This window comes from Melanotaenia boesemani, chromosome 10 (assembly GCF_017639745.1).
Source record: "Melanotaenia boesemani isolate fMelBoe1 chromosome 10, fMelBoe1.pri, whole genome shotgun sequence".
Lineage (NCBI taxonomy): Eukaryota > Metazoa > Chordata > Actinopteri > Atheriniformes > Melanotaeniidae > Melanotaenia > Melanotaenia boesemani.
Window position 1 is genome coordinate 35,542,831 of NC_055691.1, and position 21,194 is coordinate 35,564,024.

The window sequence follows — 21,194 nt, forward strand, 5'->3', positions numbered from 1 at the left end:
TTCCCATCCCCAGAAAGTGCTGATTTAGAGGATATGCTTCATTAAAAGCACTACAGAGTCTTAGATGTCTGTGTGTAGGTCAGTGATTATGTCTCACAGCATAAAGAAAATGTGCCGAAGTCCTAATTTGCCATGCTGAACTTCATTTACATAAACACAATTAAAAGGTTTTAAAAAGATAAACTATGAAAACACACTGTTTTTGAAACATTTTATTCCAGCTTAAAAGACATAAAAGTTCTTTTTCTTGATTTTCTGTATAATACCTACAATCCATCTTGGAGTTTCTGGTTATTTAGCTGAGGGCATTCTATTTTCTCTATTTTTCTTTTATTTTAAATTGAATCTTTACAAAGATTGGTTATAAAAAGTCAGCTAATAGTTTCTTTAGGCAATATAATATCTTGTGATCATTTTGTCAAACAAAACTGATCCTGGCAGGGTAGTCCAAATCACATCAGCTAAGTATGCAGCAGTTCCTATTTCAGGTTTACACACACACACAACAATAAAGTGCAAGATTTCTAATACTGCAAGGCACAAACTATCAATATTAGGATTGTCTTTTGGTTTCTAATATAAAAAGGGAACAACACGGACATACAAAATATCTCCATACAGTAACAGCACAACAAGTAAAACCTTGTCTATTTCCTCAAGAAATTTTAAAATATGTTCTGTGGTACACGTATAAGAAATTACAGCAGAAATATATACAATAAATTCTAATATAAATACACATTTTATGGTTGTTTAGTTAACTTTTTAAAACAAATATGAAACACAGGCTCAGAGATATTTCACAATAGAGGAAGTAATTAACAATCAGTACTGTATGTCATCAACTTCATTTTACAATTAAAAACTGTGACAACTATTTGCTGTTGTCATTAAAAACATTTGGCTCAGCCTTTATTGCACTCAATCCTGCAAATCTTTACCATTTTCAAAGCAAGCTGAGGCTAAAATGTCTACAAGAAGAAAGCGCAACAACAGTTGTGGTAATTTTTCGAACCATGCACTTTAAAATCCGCAGGTTTTTTATTATTATTATACAAACTGAGAAGTTAAAATCTAATCTCTTAATGTGATTTTCAATGCACAGCAAAGACTGGATTCAATAAATGATAAGGAGACAGTGACAGCAAGTCTCGACGTGCTGTAAATATAAACACATGGATTTTTATTTGCAGACAGTTTGATGTCTTAGATGTGATGCTTTGAGACAAAATTTCTGCAAAGTCTTTATTTCTATAAAAAATACAGCAGATACCTGACTTCACTGTTTAAAAAAATCTATGTTTCACAGAACAAAAATAATACACTGTGACTGTACTTAAAAGAATGAATAGAAGACGTCCATCTTTGTTGGTGATCACATCAGAGTTTTGTTCACAGCATGTGGGAACTGTCGACTTATCTGTTTTGACAATATATAACAAAGAGAATCTTTTAATTTTCTTTCAGAGTCAAACAAATACAACTTTCTCATTTTGAACGCTCTTAGTTCCCATTTGCCATGAATGCAGCATGATTCCATGTACAGACAACAAGGATGCTAAGACTGAGGCGATTCCTCGCTATCATCCCTTTCTGATTCCACTTCATCTTGAGGCCTGATGATGATGTGAATCGGCCTCTCTCCACTGCTTCCATGCTCCTGGTTATCTGTGGAGAACTTGCCCCCACTCTCACACACCTCCTCCTCTGCTGAGGCCCCGATGGGTCGCAGGCGCTCGGTAGACGCCATCTTTGTTCCGCTTGTTGTACCGTCCCTGCTCAGCTTGTCATCACTGCTGCATTCAGAGCTGGCTTTTTCTGCTATACAATGGAAACAAAGAAAATTTAATGCTAGCTCATTTGGAAAAATTAAGTGCATGCCATTTGCTTTTTTCTTTTTATTTTATGCATGGTTTAATGCCACTCTTACCAGACTTGCTGGCTTGTCTGTCTGTGCTGGTTGAACTGTCTGTGGTCTTCTTGACTGTAGGCTTGGTTCTGGATCGTACTTTATTGAAATTTCCTTCAAGGATCCACTGGTGCTGTAACCCCTCATCCGGAGTCATGCGCTTAGTTGGATCCCAACTGAAAAGCACAGAAAAATGCTTAAATCTACCAGCTCCTGTCAAACAAAGGCATCATAACAAAATACACAAATAACTTGTCTGAGACAGAAGAATAACAGTGTAAATCTGCAGTGTCAAAGCAATTCAGGAGAATTTCTGATTAAACATACCTGAGGCAGCATTTAATAAAATCTAAAAACAAGGGGTCATTTGTTTTGAGAGCAGCCGACAGCTCCTTAGAGCTGGGTCTCCGCTTCTTCCCCTTGCTGTTCGTGATGTTCCTTGGGTTTCCTTTAGAGTCTGCGCATAAAATATAAGTATATTTTAACTGACTGGGCATAGTCTACAAAGAGTCATCATACACCCACCCCTGCCCCCAGGGACGTGCTAAATTTGTCCATTCATAGTTTAATATCATCCATATATTTATAGGTCTTGGTGGCACATCAGAGGGCAGCTCCCACGCTTTTCATGACTTGCTTGCATGATTACTATCTGTAGGACGCTACAGACTCGGACTTCTAGAATAAGAATTTATTACTGAACCTCCAAGCCTGCATCCTAAATGTAATATCAAGGAAAATGTCACTTTTAAGATGTTTTTATGTTTCCTTTTTGCAAATTTACTATCTTTTCTATATATTATTTACATATTTATTGTTAAGTGAGGTAAAGTTCTTACCGAAGAACAACTTCTTTCTTGATGCTGACTGAACAAAATCATTTGGAGGCATGCCAAGAACCTGGAAAGAAAAATATCAGGACTCATTCAAGCACAGAAGCAATTCAACAGCAAAGTGTATTTGAAATGGCTTGAAAAGTGAAATAAACACACATTTAATCTCAACATCATACCTCCATTATGCAAGCTATCTGCTCCACTTCACTTTCTCCTGGAAAGAGAGGATAGCCGGTGTAGAGCTCAGCAAGGATGCAGCCCAGGCTCCACATGTCAATGGCCATGCTGTAAGGGTGGCCCAGGATGACCTCTGGAGAGCGGTAGAAGCGACTCTGGATGTAAGTGTACACTAAAGGAGGTGAAAATAGAGCAAGTCAAGTTCCCAGTGTCTATGCTCACCAGACCAAAAAAAAAAAAAAAGATGTTGTAAGTTATTTTTGTTTAGTTTAGATAGTTTATTATGAACATGTAATAATAATAAAAAATATTCATTTATTAATGGACAGACATAAATAATTAAAAATAAAAATAAACTTAACTGAAAACTACATATTCTATCTGAAAAGGAGTAGAAGAAAGTACAAACTTATTTTATCCCACCCGCCTTTAAATAAATTAATAATGTTTAATTATTTAGATTCCCATTAAAACAACACATGCACAATAACCCATACAAACAGTTGCAATAACTTATACGTGCAATAGTGAGCTGGGAATCTGTACCACCTCTACTGTGTGCAATGCTTGTTTATATTGTTTTATTTAACTTACCTTATTGTTATTTATTGCATTCTATTTGTGCTTTTCTTGCACCTTGTTGCCTCTATTTTGCTTTGTACCTGTATATATTGTGTCTTGTGCTTGTCCTGTTTTACTGTTGGTGTTGTATTGCTGCTGGTACCCAAATTTCCCTAAAGACTCTCCAAAGGGATTAATAAAGTATTTCTATTCTATTCTATTCTGTAATAATAATAATAATAATGATAATAATAATAATAATAAACTGAAATACAAAAGGTTTTCCTTGTGTGTACCTGAAGTGTTCTCCTTTAAGTTATAACCTTCCAGTAATGTTTTTTTTTTTTTGCAGTATTGTGCTCTCACCTCTTTGTTGTTCATAGCAACTTGATCCAAAGTCGACCACCTTGATGTTCCCCGGCCCTCTTTGAGACAGAAGGATGTTCTCCTGTTGCAAACATAAGCAAACACATTCTGAAACTTTTCTTTCATTTAGTTGTAGTGCAGTACCATGATGTCCACAAGATGGAGCTCACATCTCATTAATCGTTACAGATGTCATCAACTACACTACAGTCTGGATTGTAGATTTTGTTTGTCTGTGTCAGTCAGTTCCATCATTTCTTTAGATATTTTAAAGCAGCTTTAAGTCTTCCAGATGTGAAGAAATCAGTACCGGTTTGAGGTCACAGTGGATGATCTTCTCCCTGTGCAGCATCTGCAGACACCTGAGAAGCGCATGGGCGAACCGACGGATAAGAGCAAGACTGAAACCCTGGAAGTTGTTTTTCTTGATGAGCTCATACAAGTTCACCCTGTCGATGGAGACAAAATAGAATGTGTGATTAGTTTATGAAGAACATTTATGGATATGCTTTGTACATGAAGGACCAAATAGCTGAGAAAGCTCACTTAAAAACTTATAAAAACATGCACCACATAGTTCCACATATAAAATACCTGAAACTTAACACCCATGACTGAACATCCTCCGAATATCAAGCGCATACTGAGAAATAATCTGATTGTGCTCACATTCACAGGACGACAGATACATTGAAGAGTATCCTCCTGCTATTTATTGCTGCTTGTGATAAGCATAAACTTCTTTAGAGGTTGTAACAGGATCCTTCACACCATGAAGCAAGATGGGGTAAGAGATAGGGCCCTGATCAAGGCCTTAACTAAAGGATTCAGTGACAGTAATGTTAGACAAGGTGCCAGTCCAAGACGTCCCCTAAAGGTCATTCAGCCAGAGTGACACACAAAACTATCTCCCCTCAAATAGACATCAGTGGTGATCTATGCTAAAACATAGATGGCTTAAGATGCACAGGTAATCACTTAACTCCTGGGTGAGTGCAGTTATGTAAAAGTAGAACGAGAGACAAGTTAGAAATGGCTGTGAGGAGCAGTGTTCTCACCCAGCCTGTGTACCTGGGAAAGGTGACACACCTTGAATACCTTTGATTAAAAGATCAATTATTCAGTAAAGTGTTCCTAATGCTCTGTGGAGGCCGGCTTGTTTGCATGCCAAATGTGAGTGTACATACTAACCCCAGAAGCTCGAAGGAGATGCAAAGGTGATTTCGGAAGTAAAAGTACTCCTTCATGTGGATGACATTGTGAAGATTGTCTTTGTCTTTCCTCTTTATTACATCCAGGATCTTCAGCTCAACCAAAGCTTGGTGATGAAACCTACGGACAAATATACAAGTTTTAGATTCTGAAATTCAAATAATATTCATGTTTAAATGTCCGTATGATCCTGAGCCAGAAATAGAAAATAATAGTCCAAAAAAGCAAAACAAAAACAGCAAAATCTTGTGATAATTCTTCATGTCAACCATGCACAATCCTTCTTTAAAGAGCTACTACTGAGATAGCCATCTGACAGGGCAAAAGGTTCTCCTAAAACACAGTTGTGGCACTTGCACCCATTTTGTTTTCTGCATTATTGAAGTAGCGGTAAGTCCCAAAGGCTGCTGCATCTAACTAACAGAACCCATGCATTTGCAGCCACTGTGATCCTCAGCGAGGAAGGAAAGGTAAGACAACACCATGAAGCACTGACTTCTATCAGGCTAAATCTGGTTTCAACGGTTTGGCACACTCCTAAAATGTAAAATGATCATGGTGCAGGCATGTGGGAGAAACCTCACAACTGGCCATCAGATCATGAATAAATGCCAAAAGATGACTCCTTGCATTTGATAAATAATTGACAGCGTAGCAAGCTATAACATGTTCTTAAAAGCACGATTACACAGACTGGATTTTTAATAGATACGAGAGTCAATCATTTGGGGATCTGTTCTGGAAAAACCAGACTGATAAGAGAGAAATGAAATAAGATGAAAGAAAGAAATCTGAACTCGCACCTTTTCTTATTGCGGATCATCTTAATAGCAACAAGTTCGTTGTTCTTGTGGTCCAGACATTTTAGGACCTGCCCAAAAGAACCTTTCCCGATCACTTCAAGAACTTCAAACCTGTAAGCAATGTGGTCGTGCAGTACCTGGAAGACAACAGGAGGGGGAACCGTGAATATGTCAGCACATGCTGCTAATGTGTAAGCTGTAATTAGTACTGAATCTAGACATCACCCATCAGTAAATATTTGCAACAGTGATATAAAAATATAACAAATCAAAACAATTTTCATAGTATTTCAGTGTAACATGAGCCCACAGCAGTATAAAAGCAGCATCATCTCATCCACGCAGCCATTAAACATCCGACAGCTTCGCTTCTACTGTCAGTCAAAGCTGTGACAGCGAGATCGGCTTCAAAAGGCATGTGAGAGCCCAGACAATGGTCAGTCACTCAGCCTTAAACAGCTCATTCATTGCATTTTATCTATTGACACACAACTGCCAATCAGCTGTCGGACTCAAACAAGCCAGCTGAGCCTGCTGTTGCAGGGTTTGTGACCTCAGCGCAGTTGCTTGTTAATTAAACAGTAAAGTCAGACACACAGCAGTTGTTTCATAAATTCAGCTGCTAGATTAAAATCATGTGAAGGCATCTGATCCCGTACCTTTCAGCTTAAGCGGCATGAAAGTGTGTGCTTAAGTACTGTATGTTGTGTTTCTATCTCTGGTTAAACAGAGAACATGTGATGGTGGCTGTTCTTGACACCACTGCTGAATAAAACTAAAACACAACGTTTAAACAAGTATTTCCAAAAGCTGAGTGAAAAATAGCAAACCTTTTATAGAAATGCTACATCTTTTTTCATCGTGTTTGTGCTTGTGGAACGCATGTTTTAGGATTTAGTTTCCATGTCCACGCTTGTGAACATCATCTATGGTCAAAAATAAAGTTCAGCCTGACAAATGATAAACATTAAAAGACAAAAATAATGGTAAAAATGGTAAAAGCTGTTTCTATTTAAATTGGTGTCAAGCTTGATGGAGTAAAATCTCTACGACTGCTGGTAAGACCCCTTAATAAATCATCTAAAATGTTACCCTGATGTAGCTTCCATGCTCATCGTCATATCCAGAGTTCTGCTGTGCTCCCTGGCAACCCTCAATTTTCTGGGAGCCTAGACCCAGGAACCAGATCTCTGCATAGTCATTGACTTCCTCCCGCTCAAACTCTGTCAGCCGCTCCTGGAAGTTGTTCAACGCCTCTGCACAAAGAAGTTAGAGGAGGAGGAAGACAGGATTAGTCACGGTCATACTGATAACTCCTCTGCCAACCACACAAGACTGTGAAAAGTCATCTTTCAACACCAGCATATTTGTGGTCCATTAGGACAGTAGGAAATATTACTTGATAGTATGTTTGCATTAGAGTGTGAAATCACATCTGTGTGTGGTTGTAATCCAACCAAGCATACCTGTAGGTGACATGGGTAACCTTTGTCCCTCATACGTTCTCTCCTTCTCAATTTTGTTGCTGAAAATCTTGCTGTTGCGAGAGACTGATACTTTATCCATTGCTGCTCCAAACCGCATGGTGAATGGCTGAGTGGGCTTTGGCCTCTCTTCCTGCAAAGTAACACACACGGACAAAGCAGAGACAGTTCGTATTATAAGCAAAGAAAAGCTGAAGTGACTACACAGTAAAAGTTTTGGCGTTCTTTATTCTGTAATATGAAATTAAACACATCTTTCACTACTGCGCAAAACAAGGTGCTACTGCAGCATTTTATAGGTGCTAAAGGAACGAAAGTCTCACCGAGTGTGTTTGAAAGTTATTTTGACCCCTTTTGTTGACAATTTGGGGCAGGATGTTGTCTGACTGCTGGTGCTGGTTTTTGGCATTACTGACCACCACCTGGACCACCGGTGGCTCAAGCTGAGGCAGCGAACCCACACCAGAACCAAACTTCTGTAATTCATAAGTATTTTGGGGATAAAATATACATTAGAAACATTTAAACAAAATTTAATAGGAAAAAGTAAGTTTCTTAAGATAAAAACAAAATCTGTCAGATTGGTTTGTTGAGCTTAAAAACCTTTGAACTAAGTGATGTAAATAAGAGAAAACTTTAGACAAAAATGTCCAAATAAAAGTCAAAACGAAGAAGAACATTTTCAGCAAACCAGTCCTCCCTTTTTTCACAGGTACATCTTTTCTTCTCAGTTTTGGCTTGTGCTGTCAAACTAAGTATCTCCCTACATGCAGGCTCAGGTGACCACTACCTCCCAGGACGTACTGACTGGAATTACTGATAAGGGTGAGGGTAAGATGGGGACAAAGTCCCATGAGACTGGGCCTTGACGGAGTCTGTCTGTGGTGGCTTTGTGGGGGAGCTGAAGTGCAGCAACCTGCTTTTCTCTGGCTGCCACTGTGATTGCTCTCGGAGCACGATTACATGTGTTGCAGCCTTGCGAGGCTCAGCCGTGCAGTGATGGGCAGCATAAGACCCCTGTCTGCTGCCAGATGCTCAGGAGAAAATGAGACATTGTGCCTATACCTTTGTTTGTCCGTACAAACCTGAATCTAATTGTTAATTAAATTCAACACATATTTTAATTTCTTTTCTTGATGTGGAGTATTATTGAAAATTCCTCTCTGTGAAACATCGAAGCCCTTAAGCAATGCATTGTATTACCATAATAAACTCCTTCATATGAATTATTAATAGCTTTCCATAAGAAAGCTTTTCTATACAGTAAGATTTTCTGACATTTCATTTCACGTGTTAAGAGCTCCTGCAGGATCTGCCAACTTGGTTATGACGCATAGAGATAGAGCTAAATATAGACTCAAGCACCTGCCACAACAGGCAAAGGAAGTAAACACAGTTACATGCCTGTACATAACTGGGAAGACATGCTGTCCAGATAAGATGCTCTTGTATCCGTGGAAATCTGTTTTACATCCTATAAGCGCACACACATGTGCGCAGCAACATCGATGTTTGTCTAAAATTCAAAATTTATGTCATCTGAATTGTTAATTACAAGCACTTCTTTATTAAGGAGCTTCTCTGTTGGTATGGAGTAAAGCAAGTGTAAGCGAAGTTTGTCTAAGCAATTGAAGAAGCATTCTGGTCACGTTAATTGTGAAAATAATAAAGAATAAGAGCACTGATTCTAAGTGTTGATAGAATACTTGAGGCACATGTGATCTAAACGCAGACGAAAAGGTGGCATTGTTGGTACAACATGTTCTGGGTACGTGTCAGCTGTTGGAACATAATGCAGAGGTTAAGCGCTGACCTGTGAACAGGGTCGATTTGTTCCAATACGACTGCCTTCTGCTGGGAGTCTGTGAGGGTGGGGGAAAGCCTCCGGTCGTGCCGTCTGCGGAGGAATCAGAGCGATCCATTAAAAGGCACAACAAAATTTAAAAAAAGAGACAAAAACAGGATAGTTGCTTTCTATTTTCAACAATACCTGCACAATCGTTAATCATTTTTCTCATCTGTAGACTTTTATATAGACTGATCCATGATGATATAATCTCTGAGTCAGATTTAGGAATCTCTTTACACTAGAAGCGACGGATTAAGCAGTATTGTAAAATAGTAATGAAATGGCTTCTTATGTTCCTGCAGGCTGCATTCTCCAGTCTCTTCAGCAACGCGTTGCCTCTGGGCATCTGAGCAAGGCTGAAACCAGACTTGCAAAAATAATGCACCATGATCTTAAAATAGATCACTTCTGCAAAAACCCAGCAACAACGATCCTCTCACTTTCCAGTGCTCTCTGTGTTCCTTCCAGTTTGTGGAGGTGTGTGCCCATGTGCACGTCCATGTGTCTGGCAGTGGGTGTACACGTGTCTGTGCACAGTGGAGATCAATTTTACTGAATGTGTTACTTGGAAGCAATAAATGCTTTAGGGTGTTCTACAAAAAAAAAGTACTAAAACATTTGAGATGAATTCTGCACACCAGCATCAAGCCAGCTTACACGTGCCTTATTAATCAGCAGGGGAGGGGAGTGTGTGCAACTGTGATGGGCGACACCATATGGGTGAAAAAAGCTTAGCCTTATGTGGGGATTGGTGCTAAACTCAATCTAACCGCCTGGCAGGGACAGAGGGAGGGGCTGATCTGGATAAGTGGTGTGTTGTTCACAGGTGCAACATAGGAAATAGCTTCACAATCCTAATATTAATAGCTTTGTAATTTACTGAGACATCAGGTCACTGTTGAAGGAGGGTCATTCAGGAAAAGAGGAAGGTGATCTGACCTGTCTTGTTAGCAGAGCTACATGAGAAACCGAGCTGGTTTCTTCTCAAACTTCAGTCCCTGGCATCTTGCTTCACATTAAACTGATGTAATTTTTAATTGAGTTAATTAAACCTGGACACTTGTAAGGTACAATCATGCAGTCCTGTTCTAATCTCAAGGGTGCCGTGAGCAGCAGCAGGAGCCATGTAGGTCACTGTGGCAAGTTGGCTTCTACAACATCACCTGTGAGGGTTGAAAGTCTGCAGTAAGTCTGTCTAATGAGACTTGAGCCAGTGGAAAGCCACCGACATATCATGTGTCCAAGTGACAAAGACAAATAATGACTTTTGACCTTTTATTCCACTGCTATGAAAGCAAATAAGCACCTAAAAAGTGTGAAGTAAGTAATGCTCATAGTTCAATCCAGGTGGTAGAATCGAGCATCGGCTGTTTGAGTGACACGAGTTTGTGAATGAACAAATTTCTGTGTTTCACAAGACTGTAACCAAAAGCATTAAAATATTCGATTTTCCCTGAAGATAAATCTGGATGCTTTAATTCAGTTGTCCACAATGCAGTGGAGGAAACCTCTTACTCCACACAGACAGCGATAAAGTCTTGTTGTGTGATAATGAAAACTGTCTTTCTGGGCTCCAAGTAGAAGCACGATCCATCTATGAGTGAAGAAATTTTATTACAGACAAGAAAGGTCATCAGCAATGCTGACTCATCCATGTGGCTGAAGGTCTTTGCTGGATCCAGCATGATCCTTGCAAGTGTGTGGGAGCAGTTTTTGCTCAAGGAAGGTCAGCTGGTCAGAGGGTCAAACCAAAGCAATCGGGAGGGAGCAGGGCAAACATCAAGAACTTGTGGGAGAACGTGTGCATGTCACCTTGTATTTTATCCTTTTGGTTTTTACCTGCACAAGGACTGCAGATGGAAACTAGCTATTAGCTAAACCTCGTGCACAGCATCTCCTCACTCAATGTGATTAATGTATTTGGCACGTATGAAATAAACTCAACTCATCCACACAGTGTAAAACGATGAGCTCTAACACTATCATCTGTAAGGGAGACACTTATCAATGAAAAGTCACTAAAGCTGTGTCCTTCTGGCTTTGAATGTGGTCCCACACAGGTAAAATGATGCTTAGAAAGTAACCATACAGATCGATCTGTGATCAACGTCATTAAGGTTGTTTTAAGATCCAAAAACAGCAAGGGTTAAATTTATCAGTTTCCATTTACGGTGTGAAAAATACACCAGAACACATATAGACTTACAGAATCTGTCAGCACAACAAACGCTGAAATAAGTGGGCTAAACAACGACTGAAATAGAAATGGATCAGATTTTTCATCATAACTTGGCATGCGTTCAGGAGAAAGGGGGCGGACGACAAAATAAGCAGTGAAGTGAGATAACTTGTGGAGGAGAAATGGGAATATTTTCAAAGTGAGAATGACTGCCCACTCAATAAAGACAATGTGAATATACAGGAAGAGGTGGATTTCTGCTTTGGGTTCATTGTAAAAATATACTTGTCGTCACTTTCTTTAAAACCAAAGTCAGTCTGGATATTATACTTGAATGTGGGCAAATTTCCTAATTCCATTAAAAATAAAAGAACAAATGGATATATATGGCACAAATGGATCATAATGTGATTGGAGGTTTAGTGTTCTCACATAGCAATAGTTATTCCTTAGATTAGAATAATGTTAATGATGGAAAATCCCACAAATTTTCCTGAAAACAGTATAAAATGCTGTTTTACCAGCAACAACGCCTCACCTTGTTATTTATTTCTGGCAACATGCTGAGTTTTCAGTGTCAGTCTTGTCAATCCAAACGCACAAGAGAAATTATAAAATCCAACAAAGAGTCATTATTTCCAACTCTGTCAGTCCAGTCTGAAAGCAAAGGCAGACTTTCCTCAAGTCCCAACTTCGTGACCAACGTTGAAACAACACCGATGAGTAAAATCCTGATGACTGATGAGATCCCCTACAACCAAACCCGGCCGTACTCCTGGTTTTACGCGCACCGGGTAAATGCGCTGTCGTCAGAGAGGAGATTAGAGAGCGAGGCAAGCTGTTGAGGGTCCCTGCGCCTTCACGCGCTCTGCTGAGACACCAAGGGAGCCACCTGTTCAGGTTGCTGCCGCTGACAGCTGGGGCTGTCCCAATATAGATTTGTTTTCTGTCTGTGTGCTGGGTAGTCCACCTACACCAGGCTGTGGGACTGATGCGCTTTCCAACATCGACGCTGTACAGAGAGAGGGGGCTTTTTACACCGACGCACGCACGTCCCGGTTGCACTGCTCGCTATGTAGACTGCTCGCGCTCAAGATAACATCCAGAGAGCTTATGCACCGACAAAAGCGTACCAGCAGTCTGCCTCTCTCTTTTCCCCAGAAAAGTTTTCCAGTTAGATGAGATAATCATAATGTTTTCAGATGTTTATAATGAAGGAAATAAATTCTAATTCAGCCTCTACAGAGAGAAAAATAATAACCAACCTTGTTGGCCAAGTGCAACAATTTTTAGTCACTTTTGAATGATGGTTTAATTGTACAAGCATTCGCTAAACTTTTAAAGACTTGTATAAAACCATCTGAAAACGTATGTAAAATCATTGGTTTATTTTTGCTAAAAGAGCCACGGAAATATAATAACATATATTAACTTATGTGAGTAAAATCACTTTCTCCTTCTGCATAAGACACCAAACAGCATTAACACTATTATGCAAATGTATGAGGAGGCCATTTGTTTTCCAGTGACTAATCCACGCTGCAGGAGGAAAACAACTCAGATGCTCCATGTGATGATTAACCAGCAACAACAAGTGGGAGATGAATATGATAAGAGGATGCCGTTATGCAACTGCAGTCTAACTCAGCATTAAGCCTCAGCTGATGAGCAGCTATCAGGAAGCCTTTCTTCACTACCCTTGCTTAATCAGTTCCCTCAGTCTGTCATCAGTTTTTGTAACTCAGGATTGAGCCATACAGTATAAATACATATTATCACTACTTATAAGATCAGACCTTTATGAAGTTACAGTACAAAGAGCACAAAAAATGCATCATGTCTGGATGGTGCAGAGCCAACGAGTCTTTATAGACCCTGCTGGAGGAATTCCCTCAAGAGAACAAGGGAACACAGTGACAGCTAAATAAATATGGAGGATATTCAGTTCTCTCAGAAGTAGAGGGATTTATTTAAATCTAGGCTGATTTATAAAAAGATGAGCACAGGATGCATTCATCTTGTAGACATAGGTCTCACCCATGACTTCAGCTGGGGAATAAACTGCAACTGAAAATAAGCTTTGTGTATTTGTTTGCATGATGCTTATTCAAACTAACTTTACATGGAACCATACATTTCTTAGCATCACTGGACTGGACTGCAGCACTGGAGATAAAAAAGTAAGATGAGTAAATGAACACCAGTCTTAAAACAATTAGTTCATAAACAGAAACAGTTGAGCCAAAACTGTAACTGTGTTAAGGTTCGTAGATAATTAAACTTCACCTGGGAGAGTCACCTGCTCTCTGCAGTGGTTGCCGAGGTGACAAAACAATGCATATACAGTATAGTATATCTCACCATGACAACCAAAAATGTATGTAACAAAACAATCATTTATGTAAAGCTGACAAAAGAAAAATGAGCCGTGTTGCTTTTCAACAATTCACCAAAGAGAGACTTAAATATTTTGAACAGTAAATAAGAGATGGAAGATGGTGGTGTGGGTGTGGCCTGATGGAAAATGTAACCAGATAAGTGAAATCCTGTCTAGTTTGTGTTGCTTGTAAACATACCTCAGGTTGGACCCTCCTGTTCCTGCCCCAGCAGCAGCCCTGGAGGAGGCTAAAACCACAGCAGGTAGGTGAGGTCCCGTCTTCCCACATAGCACATCACCCCCATGCTGTCACAGCCACTCCTTAAAGCCCACCTCAACCTCTAGACACCATTTCCTGCCAGAGGGAAGGCAGCTCCTCATCAGATAAAGTGGACACCTCTTGTTTGTTGATGAAAAAGAAAGATGATGATGAAGGGCCTGCATTCCCCTGCAGTTCTTCTATTAGAAGCTGTTTCTCATGTCCACTGGGTTCTTCCTCTTCACAGAACCTTGATGGGTAAACTTCAGTAATCAGTTAAAGTTTCCATGAACTTCTTGCAATGTCTTGAGATCCATTAAATTTGGATTATAGTTCTTAATGTCGAACTTCCCGTAATTCTTCAAAATCCTCCACTGTATTCAGGACGTGGCTTCTCTGCATCATTTATACAGTATAGGGTTACACACCGATGCCTCTGTTTGCTCTTCCCTGTCAGGATCTAGCAAATTTTTTCTCAGCTCCAGGGTATAGACAGAACAGTACAGCAAACTGCTGATAGACAGTGAGAGGATGCTGCTGCTATAACCTGTGAGGGAGTGCTCTGCCTTTGCTGCTGCCAGTGACGTACAGATGGGACTCTAGGAACCCATCCTGAGCCGGAGACAAAGCAGCAGGTGCCTGGCACTTAGTTTCCTGTAAAAGATGCCTCTGGGAGTGCTTGTTTCGGAGGGGGCTAGACAGAAGAAGAAAATGGTACTGTAGATACAGATCTCATCGTGTTCCCAGGTGGGCACTTCATGGGGCTGAGGAAGTCAGACAGGGAGGAGATGCAGCTTTAATGGGCCTCCCAGGTGGTTCAACAGATGCCTGTAACTCTCCTCTGCTTTCACACTTGCCACAGTATCCTAGAGACAAAACCAGTGGGATGCCATATCCCCTGCCAGCAAACCCATCTTCTACCTTTTTCCACCTGCTTTACTGGTGCCTCAGACCCTGTAGGATGCTTCAGTCTTTCTAAGAAAACAGCTTAGCCCATCCTATCCAAGCCAGCCCTGGCCTCTTGCCTGCTGCACACAGCAGAAGAAAACAGCAGAGTCCACAGCAGGACAGGGCTCAGATGCTGACTCTGGGCTTTATTCTTCAGGTAATAATGTAGGAACGAAGTGTTATAATTATCTCTGTACCACTGGATTCTTCATCAATTATTAAAGGATATACTGGAGGGGACTAAAAGATGCCTAAATACCACTTGTCTATTTAACTTCATGTTATTAGATTGGTTACAGATCATCATTTCATTTTACATGTTGTTTTCATACCAAAGGCAACACTAGCAATAAGCAGAAGTATCTTTGCTCAACCAAGTTTAAGACCGCTACCAGAAATACCATCTGTAAATCAACATGTTTTAGTGACAGGAAAAATGTTGCTATTTCTGTAGCATGAAGCACCGCGGTACTGTATTTTATTACTGCCCAGTCAGCCAGTTTTGACACGCTGTAACACAGAGGTACAGTATGCCTCATGTCTTCTCCTACGACTTATTCCTAGTGCTTTTAATTTTAAAATGATTAATTAATCAGCCCTAGATCCAAGTATAACAGAGTCATGTCAGCAGCTGCTGCTCATCTACATCTTTTCTAAGTCTGTGAACTTTCCGGCCAGATCTGGACAGACTGCACAGCAGGTGGTTGGACATGCTACACCAGACCAGAAGAGTCTTTTCTAAGACATTCTAGTGGGGCCTGGCAGGTGTCACATGAGGAAAACTGAAGCGAGGTAACCTGTTAGCCAAAACAGACAATGTCAGTGTTTCTTTGGCAGGGAGGAGTGTGGGTAGTTTGATCTGGCTGGCAGGTGGACTGCAGCATCTGCAGTTTTAGAAGCACAGCAGGCTTCTCAGTGACAGCATGTCACCATGTGAGATATAGGTCAAGTTCACAAGTTGACACAAGCAAATGCATTTGTACACAGTCACAGACTGCTGGGCGATTATAGGCTCAATTGTGACTTACACGTTACATGTTAATGGTGCTTGAAATTGGTTTGGAAAGAAGTGCAGGTTGACAAAGTGTTGGTGGTAAAGTAGCTTTAGTCTCATGTGACCATCTACGTATAAATAGGAAGATTTAAAGAAACACTGAAAACAATTCCCTCCTCACAAGCATGAATTCATTCTCTTTTTAAATCCTAAGCATCAAACTGGTGCTTATGAGGGCTTCTACAACAAAACTAACTGATGAAAACTGAAAACCCAGATGTGAAAAAGCAATTATAATCAAGCCAAATTCAGACATTATGTTTAAAGAAAATGGTTTCTGTTTGTGCCTGTGTTGTGGATACAGCTGAAAATGAAGCAGCCTGCAGGCCATGACTAATCCTCTTAGCCATGTGAAGAGGCTGTTTCCACTGGGGGGTGAGGAGGGTGGGAAACGAAAAAAAACTTACTCCTTAAATCATTATCTCACCAATTAATGAAGAAATATCTGTCTGTTTGCTCATTTTTAATCTTGACAACCATTCTTCTGTAGCAACAAGTTGCCCCTGTTGCTACAGGCAATGAAAAACTTGCATTTCACACCAGGCAACTGCACCAGTGTGTCTAACTGGGGTTACAGAAGTCACAGTTTGATTATGGCAAAGCACTGTGGAGCTTTAAATTAGTTAATGCATCTTCCATAGTCCTGTCCTTGAGGAACATCCCGTGCTGTAACTAGAAAGTAAAGCCAACAGGCTGCATTACACACTGAAAAGCAGCTGAACCAGTTTGTACAAATCTCAGGCAAAGCAAGTCAGCAAAAAAAGTCAGCATAATTATAAAACTAGATATACATCACTAATATTTTTCTTTTTCACATTATTTAATTCAGTTTAAACATTAACAACAGGGTTAGAATTGCGGGGGAGCTAAGGGGAGCTCAGCTCCCCTGAAAGGTGGAGGAGCCCCCCTTTAAGGGGGAGCCCTAGAAACAGTCCACATCCAGGTTACATTATATTTATTAATAAGGTTCCTGATGTTTCTTGAAAAGAGTAGGATTAATATTTCAGCATTGTGTATTTATTTAATTTAATTAATAAAGGGTCTAAACGACGCAGATGATCCGTTGTGTTTCCTTCAGCACCATGGACAGCAGCATTGTTGGTGTGCTGAGCGTCCAAACAACAAACACTTGATGTGCTTCCTCTTGTGGTTGTTAAAAGAACTTTACGTCCCTGTTTCTGATTAAACATGCTGCATACGGTAGTAGCAGAGGTTTTTGTTTTGTAGTAACCATATTTTTTTATACATGTGCGTGCACGTGATGTGCGAAGTTGTGGTGCTCAAAAATAAGGCTCCCCCGAAGCCCTGGTGTAATTCAAGCCCCGATTAACAATGATTACATTTCCAGTTATTTACATCTCAAAGTGACAAATAAATGCAAAATCTGTAAGTTAAAATGGAGATCTTGGTATTTAACATGTTCAATTAAAATCTATTCAAGAATGATCTAATATTCATGGTATAAAATGATAGGTCATGAAAGAAAGTTGCTGCAAAATAACATCATATCCGTATCACTAAACACTTAAAATATTTCTATGATTGTGCTCATGACTTAATTCACAGTGTGGCTGCAGAAACTGGTGGTTGACCTACTACTTCATATTTGTGTCAGCTGTGCCTGCCTGTCGAGACCACCTACTTAGACAGCATAATCCTCCCATGCTCTATAATACATTACTCATCACTTTATGTACAGTAACATCCAGGAACAGACATGCAAGAGCTTCCTGACTGTCTTCTTTTTCAGACAGAGACCCAGACTGGGGCAAAAATGACCCAAATTGGGCCGCAGATAATTTTCTCTGACTGTGTCTGGCAGATGACTGGGTCATAGTGGTGAGAGTGAAAAATAAATCCTCCCCTTTTAAGGCTAGTCTAAAATACAGACAAAATACTTGTTTGGCCTTTTACTTAAATATAACAACATGACTGTCCAGAGAACATGCTGAGTGTTTTTACATATAAGGGTTACATTTTCATGCTTTTACTCAGCTTGCAGACAACACTTCCTATTCCTCACCAATCACCTTTTAACCCCTTAATGTCCCACCTGAGAAAGAATGGGTCTTTATTTGGCTAATTAACATAAAAAGATGGTATTTTGCATTTATCTACCATTTATTACTGCATATGTCAGAATAATTTTTGTACAAAATGGACAGATTGTGTACACCAGAGTTTTGAGCAAATATTTTAGTGATACAATAGGTGTCAGAAACAGTATGTGCTACATTAGGCATTAAAGGGTTAATCCTTTGCATTGCAATACATATAAATGACACAGCCATCATCTAAATACTCTTTAGTAAATATTTCTGCAACAAATACTTCAGATACTCGTTAGTTTTGGCTGCAATTTTTTATATCTGAATGAGCTAATACCCGGACAATAAAAATACATTTCTGTCTGATTATTCTGCATTTTTGTATCAACGCAACATTAAAACTATTTAGATTTAAACAAAAGTTCTGCAAAAATAGAACAAATTTCAAATTAAATAATACAAATCTTTCCTAACTGGTCCTCTGTATGTTGAAGGAAAATATTCAACTTATAGCAAACTGTGTTTAAGTGAGTGAACCCTTGTTTTGAGTGACTGGTTTGCCCCTCTTGCAGAGTAATTACTGAAATAAATTTTCTTTTCCCTAATTTGTTCTGTAACCCACCCTGAAGAAATTTAACTTCATACCAAACGAACAAAACATTTGTTTATCCCAGTCTCGTAGCTACATGTTAAAATGTTAAAAAACTATCTTTTAATATGTGTTCACAGACAAAATTATATATTTTTTCTCATAGAGGAACAGATTTTCACCACATTTGGAAAATACTAACCAAACAACTGCTGCATTACAATTAAAAGGAAAAATGAAATCCCATTCAAAGCTCAGAGAAGTATGGTGGTGGTGGCAAACACACACACATGCACACTCACAACTTTATTTTGGAACTTGCATTAAAGTCTGATCATGTTTCAGATCCTATTTCTGCTGAAATATAGAAAATTCTAAGGACTACACCAACTTTTCAGCCCTAGTGCAACCAGCACATTGCCGTGTGAAGCTCTACTTCGGATAAAAATCTGCATCAAAATGATATATTTGATATTTTCAAAATTTAAACTAATTTTAAAGTTATATTAATGAGATGGAAATATTTCATATCAATTAAAACTGACAAAAAAATAATGATACTGCAATTTAAGATGCACTAAAAGCTCTAATATTGTAATTACAGTTACAATATTTGAAACACATACAAGACTTCACTGACTGGCTGAGTAAACACACATATATTCCAAGAGAAAATGTTAAGAAAACACTGAATATACTTTAGTCAGAGTCACACATTTGCTCCAACAACAACAACTCCCAATAAAAGACGTTATAAACTAAACTCCTTTTTTTTTTTTGCATTTCAGCCGGCTTTCTCTCTCTGTTAATGACCCGTGAAGTCTTACCTCATTAATCATTCTTTCATCTAAGATCATCTTCTTTTGATTCTTGGAATGAGACTGAACCCAAGGCCCCATTTCTGGTTCTGCTCACCACACACAAAGTCCTGTTATTTCAATTAAGCTGACCAGATGAAATAACTAGTCCACTTGCAAGCCAGCAAAGGCCGGTGTGGCGTAAAATTTGCACAGGTGCGTGTGTGTGTGCATTTGGGTTTGCCTCCAATTTGAAATGTGTGTCTCTGCCATGCTTCCAGCATTGTTTGCGTTGCATATATCATATGCAGTGCAGGTGTTGACCTGAATGCCCCAGACTCTGCCCTGCCAGGTTTGAGAACTTGAAGATGGAGAGGACGTGCATGCATCATCAGGCCTGTGTGAGTGATGATCTCCCGGCATGTTTGGCTGCTCTTGCTCCACAAACGGTGTTAATATTGCCCCCTGTAAACAGGTCTCCAGGCAACACAGTGTAAGTTACCACCTTTCGTCGTCCATTTTTAACCTTCCTAAAATTAATCTTCTTCCTTTGCTTTCTTATTGTGGTTGCATAAAAAATCCACTTAAGCTGGGTCACTGACAGTTTGTCAGTGGCTGTATGTCACTCTGAAACATTTTGCCTGCCTCCTTGGTTCTACTAGGGTAATATGAGCGTTGTGATTCCTACTCTGACCCCTAAGAACATTCCTTATCGCCTTCAACATGGTGATACTCTTTTGTCACCACCTGCATACAAAAGGCCCCGTGTCTGAGCTAAGCTGGCACACGCTCTTGTAAAGATTAGTGGAAACTACAGGATTTAATTTGATGACATGCACCGCAGCTGTGGATGATGATTCTTACGCTTCTTGTCTTTGGGTGTCAGCTACAAAATGCTGCATTGTTCCAGCTCAGCAGCATCTGTAAAAAATCTTCTGTTGGGTTCTTTTGGTTTTATTATTTAAGACTTGTGTGCATTCAGTTGTTGTGGCCTTCAGACTTCTGTGTCTCACCAGATGCTCCAAGTATGTACTGACACACTCCGGTCTATGCATGGCTTAAAGGTTGATCCTAATTTTTGTCAACAGGGTTATGTAACACAATTAAATGTCTTTATGACCAAAGGGATGAGGGTGTAATCCCACTATTGCTAAATCAATAATAATAATAATAATAATAATAGTAAAAATAATAATAATAATAATAATAATAATAATAATCTCTTATTGAATCAGTCTCACTAAAATGAATTCTCTTTCTAGAGGCTGAGATGAGAAGTGGCCTATATAAAGTGCTTGCTAATAAGCTGTTGCCAAACTAAATTTCTAAGTTTAAGAGTGAAGAACAAAAAGATCTTTGTGATCATGTGACTCCTTCAAATTAAGTATGGAGTCTTATTTGAAAATATTTTGTTAAGGCTCCACAGGCAAAATTATCTTTTTATCAGCTTTTTTGCAGAACAGAGATTTTCATAATTTTTATAAAGTTCTGTGCAAACATCTTGAGCTGCCAGATAACTTAGCAAAGCAGTGTTGCAAAAACACTTTATTTGTTCTAGAAAGTGTTTCATGGACATCAAATAGTATTTTTATGCCAACAAGGGGATGAGGAGAAAGAGCTATAAGCCTAACCTTCACATTCTGTGCAGAGTGTACGTAAAGAATGGAAAGGTATCCATACAGACTTAAAGACTGGCCCCTAAATGCTAGTGGGAAATTGCTTTTATTTATTTTTTTTTTTTGGGGG

The 21,194-nt window shown here is 39.4% G+C and overlaps 1 protein-coding gene across 2 annotated transcripts; it reads right to left on the reverse strand.

The window, feature by feature from the left end:
• Window positions 1–222: 222 nt before the first annotated feature.
• Window positions 223–14,207, reverse strand: dyrk4 (dual-specificity tyrosine-(Y)-phosphorylation regulated kinase 4). Of its 2 annotated transcripts, none has more exons than XM_041995970.1 (14): window positions 13,953–14,207; window positions 9,162–9,245; window positions 7,672–7,824; window positions 7,331–7,481; window positions 6,957–7,120; window positions 5,865–6,001; window positions 5,041–5,181; window positions 4,160–4,298; window positions 3,850–3,931; window positions 2,922–3,094; window positions 2,749–2,809; window positions 2,237–2,366; window positions 1,931–2,085; window positions 223–1,821 (listed from the first exon to the last, which is right to left on the reverse strand). In XM_041995970.1, exons 1-14 carry the CDS (start codon window positions 14,040–14,042, stop codon window positions 1,559–1,561), a joined length of 1,923 nt encoding a protein of 640 aa, XP_041851904.1. In that variant the 5' UTR covers window positions 14,043–14,207; the 3' UTR covers window positions 223–1,558. The 2 variants fall into 2 exon arrangements, with proteins under 2 accessions (XP_041851904.1, XP_041851906.1); XM_041995972.1 differs by lacking the exon at window positions 13,953–14,207 and adding an exon at window positions 11,915–12,354.
• Window positions 14,208–21,194: the final 6,987 nt, after the last annotated feature.

Bases quoted from the DNA above. Each gene is read 5' to 3' on its own strand.
- dyrk4 (XM_041995970.1), bottom strand. From the start codon at position 14,042: ATGTGGGAAGACGGGACCTCACCTACCTGCTGTGGTTTTAGCCTCCTC. The intron at 9,246-13,952 runs GTATGTTTACAA...ATTCCTCCGCAG, and splicing joins ACAGGAGGGTCCAACCTGAG to ACGGCACGACCGGAGGCTTT. The intron at 5,182-5,864 runs GTGCGAGTTCAG...ATTTGTCCGTAG, and splicing joins ATGATCCGCAATAAGAAAAG to GTTTCATCACCAAGCTTTGG.